Source organism: Lagopus muta, chromosome 2 (genome assembly GCF_023343835.1).
Source record: "Lagopus muta isolate bLagMut1 chromosome 2, bLagMut1 primary, whole genome shotgun sequence".
NCBI lineage: Eukaryota > Metazoa > Chordata > Aves > Galliformes > Phasianidae > Lagopus > Lagopus muta.
In genome coordinates, this window is record NC_064434.1 from 4,761,994 (window position 1) to 4,775,527 (window position 13,534).

The window sequence follows — 13,534 nt, forward strand, 5'->3', positions numbered from 1 at the left end:
ATCCAATAGCTACATGTTCTGAAGGATTTTCCAGGCAAGTAAACTGAGTTGCTGAATGCTGATTTTTTTTCCCCATGAATACCTGAATACTGCAAACATAAATGCTTGCAACAGAAAGGGTATCTGCTGTACAGCAGGTCACTGAGATTACAGTACTCAGAAGAGCATAATATAAAATGCTGCTTGCAAATGACTGCCGGTAGAGGTCTCTCTTGGAACATTTTATGCTCTGTTGTTGTTAACAAGCATTTCACATTATTCTCTTGGACAGGGGCAATCTCGAAGAATTCAGGTTGAAGTGAGAACTGTGCAGGAATCTGGGACCTTGCCACTGATGGAGGAGTCAATACTATCTGTTGGAATTGGTTGTGTTCAAATAAAACACGTTAAGTCACAAAAAGTGCCTGAAATTTATCAGGTAAGAGTCTGAATATGTCTTACAAGCTACTCATATTTTCAAGGTATGTAAAAGCTTAAGGTTATGCCCCAAGTTTGTTACAGCTGTGCATTGCTTTCAAGTCTTAGTTGATTTGCAGCAGGGATAGGGAGGCTGTTATTTAAGCTACTAGGTGTATTTGTATGTGTGTAAAGCAACAGCAAGAACTGTCAGAATGCTTTTGATAGGCGATATTGGGAATTAGGCAGGATGGTCTAAGTGCACGTCTTTCAGAAAGTCTTAAACAAAAATCATTTTCTGTGACAAAAATGTTATTTGGAATGCGACCTTCTGGCTGTGTTCTGGACTGTGCTGCTTTTAAGGATAGGAAACACCGTAGTGAATAGCACATGATTCAGGACAGGAAAGAAAAAGACAAACCTTCTAAAATTCTTTCAGAGTTTGTCCAGTAGATTTTACTTCAGATATTAGGTATGACAGTATGCCATATCAGACAGAACTGGCAAAGCACAGAGTAGTTCTTTCAAGAGGAAGGACTTCAGCTCCCCTTGAAGAAGAGCCTGAACTGCCTCTGATGCTGGTAACCCACATGGGAAAGAGCTATTGAAAGCCATGTTATATTAGTTCTGCTGCTTACAATAGCTTTCTGACTTGAACATCTGGATTTTTAGTCCCCTCATTAGCATTTCTGTATCTCAAGTAAATCAGTATCTGTGGAATGTGAAAGATTTTCTAAAGAGTTTGAACTAAGAAAATGCCTCTTCTATATGGCTTTTTAATTTTAGCTTAGCTAGATTTTTGCTTTCATTACTAAGATACAAAAGTAGGCTCCAGTGACTTGTTATTAGTTAAATAGATAAGTAATCACTTAGGATTGGAGATGTTGCTGCTGTTCCTTTCCCTGTGCAGCAGTGGCAGTTGTGCCTGCTCTCAGTGCAAACAGGTCTGCTTGTGATGCACGTCAAGAACAAAAGGTACTGTCTCCCACCAGAAAATAATGGCAATCAAAACGTGTGAAGTCTACCTTGTGGCTGTTGGTGTGGCAGACACTTATTCCACCTCCTCAGCAATTGGCTTAAAGGCTTACATTTTTTTTCCTCTATATGCTACAGCAAAGTTGCCTTGAATCCTTTACATCAGATGTTGTAAAATTCATACTTAGACGTCTTGCAGGTAGAAAAAAAAACAAGCAGGTTTTTCTTTGCTATCCAGGATCAATAGGTTTCAAGTTGTTCTGCTTTAACTCTTACATCTTTCTTAGGGCTACTGAAGTATTCCTCTTTCTTCCATATATGAACAATTTTTAGCTGTGTTCCTGTGAAATGTACATTTATTTTTTTGTGTTGAGACACGAGCTGCTGATAGCAGCGAATCTTTGGGATGTCACTGTTGCATTCTATGGTCACTGCTAAACTCAGACTTGTACAGATGATTGCTAATATTGCTTAAAGTAGCAGTACCCTTTGCATTAAATGTGTTTCCTGCTGTCAAAAAGCATTATTGATGTGGTTTTGCATGTTTTGACTTAGGAAGAAGATGATGAAATGGACAGTTACCAGGTAAAATTTCTCATATTACAATCTTGGGTATTTTCAGATTAAAACATATTCAAGGAAGATCAGCATTTTATCTTTTCTGCATCAAAAGCTTTTCCTCTGAAGATAGCAAAAACTGAGACTTGCATAGGTTGTTATGCTACAAAGCCATACGGTGGATTAGAGAGATAGAAACAAAAGAATAAGATATCTTGATCTGTATTTCAAAAGCCTGGTCCAGTTGCTTTTCATTTTCTGTTTTGAGTAAAGGAAGGTGTCTGTATTTTGACAAATTATGGATAGGTTGAAATGTTCTTAATGTAGACAAAAGTAAGCAGAGTGGTGTTGAAAAGGCAATCAAAATACTTCATACTGCTTCACATTATGAATGTATGTGTGAGACCTGAATAAACTACTGAGTAATCAAGCCCTGGATGTGCAAGAGGGGTTCTGTTCCTAGAACCCTAAGATGGCAGTGAAATAAGTACTGAAATTTGCATGGTAATAGTTTGATTTTTTTCTTAAATGTATGTAATGTCACTGTAACATGAGCCTTACAGGAGAACTGATGAAGTACATCTGTGATGTTTGTTTCACCTTTTTCTGATTAACTTAAGCAAAAACACTTCATCATCATTGTAGATCTCAACTTAGTGTAATGTGAGCAAAGAGATATTTAGGCTTAATGCTCCCTGACAGATTCCTGCATACTTGCAGGGGTCTGCAGGTGAGTAATAAATAGTTTATAATCTTACATCCACTCATTTTTCTTGACAAACTATTTGTTGTAGCTTGTTTTGGAATGAAAGTGAACTGTTACTGCCTTAAAAGAACCTTTCCTAAAGGCATCCCAGAGTGGATAGCTCATCTGTGTGGCACCCAGTATACTGCATGTAGAGTGTCATACATCATTTCTGAGATTTCTGTATCAAGGACAAATGAACTGAGTGTTCTTGCAGATACATAGATTTTTTTGAACGACCTGAGCACTCAAAAATATTTTAAAAGGCTCAGGTGCAAATGCCATAGCTAGGGATAATGGCATGATATGGGTTAGGAATGGATTCCTAAAGTAAGGCTGCTAAATAATGAGCATCAGTAGTGAGCCATGAGCATGAGCTGGAGTTTCCAGCTCTGCTACAAAGTCATGGCTGCCAAGTTTTAGATGAGGTTTGAGCAAAGAAGGTGGATAAACTGAAATGTGTTCAGCTGAGCACTGGGTAGCACAAAATAGCAGCTGGAGAAAAAGCAGTGCCTTAAGCTGGCAAGCTAAAATGCTAAGAAAGCTTTTTTACCATAGTGGTAGTCAAACACTGTAACAGGTTACCCAGAGATGTTCTGGAGATTCCATTCTTGGAGATGCTTGGATCCCAATTGGACCCAATCCCAAGCAGGCTGCTGCAAACTGAACCTGCTCTGAGCACAGAGCAGGGCTGGACTAGGCAGCCTCCCTTCCAGCCTCAGCTATTCTGCATTGCTCTTTAAGCTGTCCTCTGAAAAAGTAGAGAGCAGAGAAGAGTGAAGTGATTCAGTGGAGGTTTGCTCTCTCTTTCTTATCTGCTTCTTGTGTACAAGTGAGCAATAGGGTTGAGGAAACATTTAAGCCACAAATAGGAAATATTGGCTTTTCTGAGTCAATAATTAGTATGATTTCTTTCCTCTGTACAGGATAGGGATTTGGAGAGGCTCCGTCGGAAGTGGCTGTGTGCCTTAACAAAGCGTCAGGAATACCTTGATCAGCAATTGCAGAAACTTGTTGGGAAGCCTGGTAAGCAAAACACACTTGAAATAACAACAGTGGGAGGCTGAGATACGCACAGGCACTGTTAATGTACTGTAAAATCATAGAATCATGGAATTGTAGAATGGCTTCAGTTGGAAGGGACCTGAAGGATCATGAATCTCCAACCCCCCCACCACAGGCAGGGCCACCAACCTCCCCATTTCATAGCAGCCCAGGCTGCCCAGGGCCCCATCCAACCTGGCCTTGAACACCTCCAGGGATGGACGGGGCATCCACAGCCTCTCTGGGCAGCTGTTCCAGCACCTCACCACTCTCATGGTAAAGAACTTCCCCTTGATATGCAACCTAAATCTCCTGTCCTTCAACTTCAAACCATTTCCCCTTGTCCTGCTGTTATCTACCCTTTCAAAGAGTTGATTCCCCTCCTGTTTGTAGGCTCCCTTTAGGTACTGAAAGGCTGCCATGAGGTCACCCCGCAGCCTTCTTTTCTCCAGGCTGAACAAGCCCAGCTCCCTCAGCCTGTCTTTGTAGGGGAGGTGCTCCAGTCCCCTGATCATCTTTGTGACTCTCCTCTGGACCCTCTCCAACAGCTCCCTGTCTTTCTTGTGCTGGGGTACCCACACCTGGGTGCAGTACTCCAGATGGGGTCTACAAGGGCAGAGGAGAGAGGGGCAATCACTTCCCTGTCCCTGCTGGCCACCCCAAATCTAGAAAAGAAGGAGTGAAGTGTTGAATCTCTGAATCTACCACTACTTCGCTTTCAGTGAAACAAAAGTTGGAGAAGCTTATACAAAATTCAGTTGTTTTCGATGCTGCATGCTTCTTTGTGTGCTGAACTTCTGAGCAGAGTGGGTCTGATTTTATTAAGATGGTATAGCATCAACACACGGCAGTGGCACTGAGTCAGAAATGCTCTCTATTGTCCTTACTGACGTTGCTTCCCCAGATAAAACAGAGGATGATGCTGATCGGGAGGCACAGCTTCTAGAGATGAGGCTAACGCTCACTGAAGAAAGGAATGCTGTAATGGTGCCTTCTGCAGGCAGTGGGATCCCTGGAGCTCCAGCAGAGTGGTATGAACATGCATTGCCACATGAAAGAATTAACATAAAAATGATGCATGGCTTCTTCCCGACTTGAATCGTTGCCATTTTGTTGCTTTCCTTAATCTGGACTCTACACTGCATGAGGAAAGTTGTTAAAATTAGGACTCTTGCTTATATTATTTTATTAGGCTGTGTATCTGAAATCCAGAAATGCTATTTAGTAAACGAAACCACTATTGATCAGAGAGTAATTATGACCTTCTGAAGAAACAGAATCAATATTTATTACCACTGCACTTACCATTTTAAAAAATTAGCTAATATGTTAATTACCTAGTTCATTCACTTAAAAGGCTGCTCTGTCATAATAAAACTGCATCTACAGGAGCATTTTGTTGCACTCCTGGTTGAAGTGCAAAGTTTGTTTAGTCAGCAAGTGTTCCATGTAATTTTCTAAACATTAAAAATAGTAAATTACACTACACTGAGCTTGCCATACTGTAGCAGCTGTGAGTAACAACTGCAGATAAGGAAGCAAGGCTGCTTTGCTTCAAACCTCAGCATTGGTTGCTTTCAACTTTCTGCAGTGTTTTTCTGAGCTAAACTCTGACGATATTTATTGATGGAATTGACTGTCATGGGGTTTTAAATGGAGATTTGTTAAAATTAGAATCATAGAATCATAGAATGGCCTGAGTTGAAAAGGACCTCAAAGATCAGCTAGTTTCAACCCCCCTGCTGTGTGCAGGGTCGCCAACCACCAGGCCACGCTGCCCAGAGCCAGATTAGTACTTCTGAAACATAAAGATGTCATATGCTTTATTGGAGTACCATTGTCTTCGACATTAAAATACTGGGCTAGGTTTGAAAACAGTGGAGCTGCAGGAAGCTTCCTTGGGGAAGAATCTATTTTGAACACATTTTCTCCAAAGGAAGTGTTCAGTGTGGTTCTTAGTGTGACCTTATACATCATATAAAAATCCAGCCTGCTCTTATTCACCATAAAATCATTGTTTGTCATGAGATGGCTACAGCCTTTCTACAGCTGTGACTGTAGCTAGGTGTCTTTTAAAATGCCTTTGATGCTTCATATTCCATTTTAGCACATCATTAATGTTGTAGCTTTAAAGTGCAAGGCCACAGAACACTCAGTTTTTAAAACAAGCAGAGCACAACCTGTGTTATCCCTGAATCACAGAATCACAGAATGGCCAGGGTTGGAAGGGACCTCAAGGATCATGAATCTCCAACCCCCCCACCACACGCAGGGCCACCAACCTCCCCATTTCATAGCAGCCCAGGCTGCCCAGGGCCCCATCCAACCTGGCCTTGAACACCTCCAGGGATGGACGGGGCATCACAGCCTCTCTGGGCAGCTGTTCCAGCACCTCACCACTCTCATAGGAAAGTGCTTCCCTCTGATATCCAACCTAGATCTTCCCTCCCTCAACTTAAAACCCTTTACCTTGTCCTGCTATCCCTGAATACACGCTGTGAAAAGCAGGCCTTGTGTGGCTGCTTGGGCTCTGGGACAGATGTGTTTTACAAGACAGAGAAACAGTTGTGCACTGTGGCAGCATCAATGGAAGCTTGAGAAGTTTGGTGCTGGATTTTCTGACCAACTCTGCTGTCTTCACTGACATCAATAATGCAGAGGGGTTTGCATTTCATAAATGTGTATGTCAGAGTAAGTAAACTTAATTTTGCTATTAGTATTTTAGAGGGAGAAGACATTTCTGAAAGCAGAGGTCAAAGAATATAATAATAGTAAGAGAGCTGGTATAAAAGAAGTAGCAATTTAGTTGAGACTCTGCAACAGTAAATTAAAATAAAGCTGTTTGGCAAGGTTATCATTGGTCTGACTTGGAATTGCAGTTGTACTGAATGTAATATTCTGTGAGCTTTTATCATAAAGTACGTGTGCTGGGTAAATCTGCTGTAATTTAAATGCCGCCATTGTCACTGTCTTACATTTTAGGACTCCCGTGCCTGGTATGGAAACTCACATTCCTGTTATTTTCCTTGACTTGAATGGTAAGTGGCTCTTAAAAGGACAGAGAACTTTGAAACAAACTTTGTACAACCAGTGATGTGGTAGAATTTAAAGCTAAGAAAATGATGAAATGCCTGGAACATCAGGTAGATCGATTTGAAATGACATGTTTTTCACTGAAACACATTGCTGAATGTTTCAAACCACACAGCGTTATGTATGGAAAGGACTGTGCATTCTGACAACCCTGCTACTCTGCTGATGTTTGGGTCAGTAAAAAGGAAATAGTAAAATGAGCATACTCCATAGGATGAACAGCAGTAGATGATGTCATGAAAAAAGTAATCTCTGGATGGAATGCTCCTCCCAAGGCCTTGCAAGGTTTTTATGCTGGTTCTGTGTTATGTCTTTATCAGTTGGAAGAAAATATGAAGTCACCATTAGTAATGTCTGCATAACAAAAATAAACACCGTGACGATTCAAATACAAGATCCAATGTGGTGTACTTGATTAGATAGTGTTAGGAAAGATGGGTAAATCACAGATGAGAAACGGAGAACCCCAAATAGACCAGGGAGCCAGCAGTGCTTGATTGGTTGAACAAATCCTTCTCGTGATGTTTGGAAGAGGGTTTGTGCTTGGGTTAAAAGCATCAGGTAAGAGATGAGAAGTGGCATTCTGCCTGTGGAGATGAGGGTTTTGCTGTGGTGCTGTTTGCATTAAGGCTTATTTACCTCAAAAAGCCCATTGAAATATTGAAGGGCTTCAGAGAGGAGCGAGTTAATAATTCATTAATGGTGGGGGACTTAAGCGGATTCACCGTGTTCCTGAAAACCATGCTAAAGATTTAATCATGGTCTGAATGTACCATACTTCTTCAACCAGCTGCTCTTCTTTATTTCAAAAAAGAAAAAAAAAAAAATCACCTAGCTAATAAACCCAAGCAATGTACTTGGTATAATTGTGAAGCAGTGCTCAAAATAGAATGGAGGATATTTAAGGAATAAAAAGGAAGCGAAGGGATATTTACAACCAGAGGATTTTCCTGCACAAGAGAGTACTTTATAAGGCTCACTTTGCGTTCCCACATTTTTGTGAACAGTTTCTATGTAGAAATGAAATGTAAATTAATAGCTTGGGTGTTTTTAAAAAGGAAAATGATTTTATCTTCTCTCCCTTCTGCATTCACCACTGATTCTAGCTGATGACTTCAGCTCCCAAGATAACCTTGATGACCCAGAAGCAGGTGGGTGGGATGCGACTCTTGTTGCTGAAGAAGAGGAGGAATTTTTTGAACTGCAGATTGTAAAACATCATGATAGTGAGGTAAGTAGAGATAAATTAGCACATTTAACTCAGAAGCCTTTTAGATGTTTGCTTTATACATATAAGGCCACTAGGTTGGTCAGGCAGGACTTGCCCTTGAGAAGTCTATGCTGGTTGTCTCAAATCACCTCCATCTCTTCTACTGCCTTAGCATGGTTTCCAGGATCTCCTCCATGATCTACACCAGCACAGGCATGAAGCTAACAGCTTGGTGGTTAATTGGATAGACCTCTCTACCCTTCTTAAAAATGGATGTGACATTGCCTTTTCACACCCATCTTTTAAGATATCACAGAAGTCATATCGTATCATATCATATCACAGAATGGCCTGGGTTGCAAAGGCCCACAATGCTCATCCAGTTCCAACCCCCTGCTGTGTGCAGGTCACCAACCAGCAGCCCAGGCTGCCCAGAGCCACATCCAGCCTGGCCTTGAATGCCTGCAGGGATGGGGCATCCACAGCCTCCTTGGGCAACCTGTTCCAGTGCCTCACCACCCTCTGGGGGAAAAACTTCCTCCTAAGATCCAACCTAAACCTCCCCTGTCTCAGTTTATAACCATTCCCCTTGTCCTATCTCCATCCACCCTCACAAACAGCCGTTCCCCCTCCTGTTTATACGCTCCCTTCAAATATTGGAAAGCCACAATGAGATCCCCCTGGAGCCTTCTCTTCTCCAAGCTAAGCAAGCCCAGTTCCCTCAGCCTTCCTTCAGGGAGGTCCTTTTTGTAGAGGCAGTTGTTGTTTGCAAGGGACATTTGCTAGGAGCTGAACCACGGTTTGAAAAATAAAATTCAAGAATCTTCCTTCATCTGAGTCTCAGCCAATTAAATTATGAAAGCCTTCAGCTGAAAAAGCAAGCAATCTTAACTAAGGTTATGGTTAACATGTTTAGCTGTGCATTGTTACGTGCATTATGTTCTCATTTTACCACATAGCTCATTGTTTTACATCTTCACAACTCTTGGTGGATAATTTCTGCTACAAGGTTTAGAATAATTGGATATGGTTTTTTAACTTAGTCTTCTGCGTTCTTTTATGTTTATTATTCCTGTTGATTTTGATTGGCTTTGTTGTCTGCTGTTGTTCTCCTTTGTTTTAAAAGCCTGTAAGGATAAATGCCAAAATATTTTTCTTGTGATTTCAACAAAAAAAGCATTTAAAACTGCAGTAACAATAATTATGAAATTATTAAGTAATCGTTTAGGGATGTGGTTTAGTGGGCATAATGGTGATGAGTTGGTGGTTGGACTTGTCCTTTGTGGTCTTTTCCAATCTATGATTCTAATGATCTATATTTTAACAGTCAAGAAGAGAAATTCCAGCATTTGCTGTATTGATAGAAGTGTTTCAACAAAATGTTTCAACTCTGCATTCCGAATATATGAGATCTCAAATACTGAGTGCAGAGGTTGTGTAGTGAGATGGAAGATTCTCACTGCAATCTCAGTTGCTGTCTAGTTTATCTTAATAAATTAGGCCAAATGGCCCTGCAGTTTTGCATATTTTAAAATTTATTTGCAGTGATCTTGGGTATTCAATGGTCTTTTTATTGAGAGGAAATGTTCCAGTTTGAGCAAGTTGGCATTTTCAATCCCAGCATCTTCATTTGGTAAACTAATCTCAATTTCTTAAATGGCCTCTTCTGAAGTGCAGGGATTTTTCTTCACAGGGACTGAAATGGAGAAGCTGACTCTCAAAATTTATGTATTATGTATTTTTCATAATTATGCTTAATTAATTACAGTTAATTATACACCTAATTATGCTTATTAGAGGATACATTTTTTTTTTCCTTTGCAGGTGAAAGTAGAAGCCTCCTGGGACTCCACAGTCCACGACTGCATCCAGCTCAGTAAAGGAACAGCAGCAGATGAAAGAGTTTACCTTATTGTGAGAGCCACTGTGCAGCTCAGCCATCCTGCAGAAATGCAGTTGGTGTTGCGCAAACGCATCTGCGTCAATGTTTATGGCAGACAGGTTTGTCTTCTGTAGTCCTTCATGTGTTCACTCTGCCCTGAGCTTGTCACTGCCTCAGGAAGGGAAGGCTGTGCAGTAGGACTCTGCCGTGACTGTTCTCTTTCATTTATACCAGAATGGAAGCATCATATTAGCAGCTTGCAGGAGGATCTAGGCTGCCATGTGGTTTTCATTGCATTTTTTACATTGTGGATGATGATACAGCTTTTTTTCAAGGCTTAATGGCAACTTAGTATATGGGAGCCTTTGTTAGCTACCGAGTGACTGCTTTATCCCCATTCATTGAGCAAAGTAGAAAAAACTCACTTGTCCTGAGCTTGGAGTTCCTATTTTACAAAAAACTGCATCCAAAGAAACTTGGGTGTTTCCCTACTCCTGTAGTATATTCACACATTAGTGCTATTTCTGTGTAGTCATTCAGATATTTAGAGGTAAGCAAGCAGTAGCTGGAGCAGAGATCCCTTTGTGTAATGTCTCAGCTAATCACTCTCAGTCTAACATGTTTTCCAGTTGCGTTGTATTTCTGATGCTGCGTAGTTGAGAGTAGGATGCTTCCTAAGTGGAAAGCAGAAGTTTGTTATTCCATTTGTGGCAACACGTTCTGACTTATCTTATTCCTAACATGGTGAAGAAGATTTTGTTCATCATTGCCTCAGAATCCAGCTTCCCTTAGCAATGATGATGACAAAGCAAGGAGCCTGAATTGTTATTCTATTTGCACTTCTGTATTAAAATGTGGAGCAAGAGCAGGAGAGGTGTGGTCCCTCCCAGGAACCCTGTAGGCCACTGCGAACTGCTTTTACTGGTAAAAATATAAAGACTACAGCCCTCAGGCAGCAGCTATTTCTCAGAAAGGGATCAGGGATTTTTAAATAATACACAACGGGAGGAATTTGCTCAGTAGGTTGAGCCTGCCAATAGTTATAACTGTGCTAAGTCTTCATCAATTCTGTTTTCTGCAGATTCGGTCGATTATTTTTCCTTACTGTTATCCAATACCGAATCTTTCTTGCTAGCTTTCTGGCTAACTTTCTTGCTAGCTTTCTAAAAAATCCTCATCGATAACCTTTCCCGGGCGTTTGTCTCAGCAGCATCTTTGAATGACTCATCTCTGCATTAATTCAACAGTCCAGTTCTTAACCCTGCGAGGCGCCAAGTCAGCATAAACAATGACCATGCCCCCTTAAATCATCCTTCATAACGATCTCTTTGGTCAAGAATTTAATGCCTGTACTTGTCAATATTCAAGACAAGTCACCTAGGGCTCCACAAAAAAATATCCAGAACTAGCAAATGTATTGCATGCTGGTTTAACAGTCACCTTGCAGTGAAGGAAGGTAATTCTTTTTCTGTGTCTTAGATGCAGAAGAGCAAATGATTTGTCTCCAAGTCAAAATCTTTGAATCTTAAGTATTTGCTGGCTAGTCTTTTGGGTTTGGGCTTCTTTCTTTGTCAACTCTGCTTACTTCACTTGAGTACGTTAAAACATTTTTTTCTGTAGCAAGAAATATTTCCTTTCTGTCTCCCCACAGGGCTTTGCACAGAGCTTCCTCCGAAGAATGTCACACCGAAGTTCCATTCCTGGCTGTGGTGTCACTTTTGAGATAGTCTCAAATATTCCAGAGGTGAATAAGAGTGCAAATTATCTGAAATTGGCTGGGATTCTCTAATTTCCTGCAATGTCCCTTTATTTTAAGCATGCTTTTTCTTGCTGCTGGAAGCATAAAGTATGATTCTTATAAAAGATTAAGCAAACTTGTTTACATGTTTAGACTTATCAACATGTGTCTTGTCAGTGTCACTGTGTATTTTGTTGAGTGAGCATCCATTTGCTTAAGTCCTTGAAGAAACATTTTAAAGGAAAGGGGAATAAATACAGGTAGCTGAAATACCTCATGTAGGGAATGTGATAATATGTTAAAAAAGCGAACAAGCAAACAAAACCAACAATACAAACCAACAAAATATTAACCACCCTCCACACACCCTAAATTCTTCTAAGTAACATCTTAATGTAACCCTTGATTCCTGAGTACATTCATAGTTGAATCCTAATCCCTTCCTTCCAGACAGATGCTCTATCAGAGCACTTGTAAAGCATTAACACATGAAGAGCCAAAGGGCTGATTGCTGCCTGACTCTCTTTTATGTTCTGATGTATTTAACACCATGTTTCAACGTCTCTCAAGCTATGCCCATTTTTTTTTCCTTCTGCAAGTCACTTGAAATTTTATTTCCTTCACGGAGTAGATAATGCCTTAAATGTGTTTGAGTGCTTTATAATTACAAGGTATCTGAATACAGCCCTTTAGCTAATCAATGGCAATGTCTTACTGTGAGACTCTCTCAAGAAAAAAAAAAAAACACAGGAAAAAGGGAATGAAAACCAACAACAACCGTGTATAACTTGAGGTGGTGGTGATGATTTCTGAGTATGATATGGCATATTTAGAAAAGTCCAACAAGGCATTTGAATCTCCCCCTGTACTTAAGGGAAAACAGTGTTGAATCTGCCCTGCATATTTTAAAAATGCATTTTCTTCAGGACTGATGGGGGAGGCTTTTGTTTTTAGAGCATGTCATTTCTTTTCTCCTTTCCAGGATGCTCAAGGAGCTGAAGAGCGGGAAGCACTGGCCAGAATGGCAGCAAATGTTGAAGACGCAGCTTCAGCTGACTCTGAAGCCTACATAGAGAAGTACTTGCGAAGCGTGCTGGCTGTGGAGAACATTCTCACCTTGGATCGTCTGCGGCAGGTCTGATTTTAGGGCTGTAGCACACAGCAGTTGTGTACTTACTCAGTACAGTATATGACAATGCAGATGTTTTCATAAGGACATACAGTGGCTGGCAACCCAAGACCCCCCCTTAAGCTTTACAAAGTGTGCCTGTGGCAGAAGTCCAAAGAAGCAAATGTAGCTCACTTTACATAGATGTTCTCACTGAATTATCTGCAAGATGGGTGAATGGGACTGGGAGCTTTGTATTACATGCACCATCTCTTATCCTTGGTTGGTTTTTAAGACCGTCCATTGCTGATTATGTACCAGAAAAGGCAGATAGGGTTGATGTGAGCTTTTGCTTTCTGAAGGTTAGAATTTACTACAGATTTTCCAAGTTGCTAGTAGAACTCGTGTCGTTTTGAATCACAAAATCATAGAATCATTACAGCTGGAACAGACCTTTAAGATCATCTAGTCCATATGCTCATATTCTGCCTTGGAGCAACCAAACCTGTTCTCTTTAATATGTATGACATTGATGGGGTTAATCTTGAGCACTGCAACTTGATCTGTGTACCAGGGAAAATATGGAAGAGAAAAACATTTATTGAAAATTGTTCTTCTGGATATAAATTATGCAAGAGTAAAAGAAAGTTATGCAAAGCAAGCCTGAGTGTGTGCTTGCCCCCTATAAATTAATGGTGAAGTGCGACGCACTCGGAAGTATTGAAAGCAAGGTCCCTGTCATGTGTAATTAGTTTAAGGGATTAAAATAGGAGCTCAGCTACGAA

The 13,534-nt window shown here is 40.7% G+C and overlaps 2 protein-coding genes across 7 annotated transcripts in view; one reads left to right on the plus strand and one right to left on the minus strand.

Moving 5' to 3' along the window:
* The window catches only part of HMBOX1 (homeobox containing 1), a 728,731-nt gene that overhangs the window by 553,463 nt on the left and 161,734 nt on the right, over positions 1–13,534 (minus strand). The gene's annotated exons all lie outside the window — the stretch shown is intronic.
* Positions 1–13,534, plus strand: part of KIF13B (kinesin family member 13B) — a 125,535-nt gene that overhangs the window by 81,111 nt on the left and 30,890 nt on the right. For all 6 annotated transcript variants that reach the window (XM_048937290.1, XM_048937292.1, XM_048937291.1 and 3 more), the window contains 9 exons: positions 272–418; positions 1,927–1,956; positions 3,601–3,700; positions 4,623–4,749; positions 6,701–6,756; positions 7,918–8,042; positions 9,846–10,022; positions 11,555–11,647; positions 12,624–12,776. In XM_048937290.1, the coding sequence (XP_048793247.1) occupies positions 272–418; positions 1,927–1,956; positions 3,601–3,700; positions 4,623–4,749; positions 6,701–6,756; positions 7,918–8,042; positions 9,846–10,022; positions 11,555–11,647; positions 12,624–12,776 (1,008 nt within the window). The remainder of the gene's footprint in view (positions 1–271; positions 419–1,926; positions 1,957–3,600; positions 3,701–4,622; positions 4,750–6,700; positions 6,757–7,917; positions 8,043–9,845; positions 10,023–11,554; positions 11,648–12,623; positions 12,777–13,534) is intronic.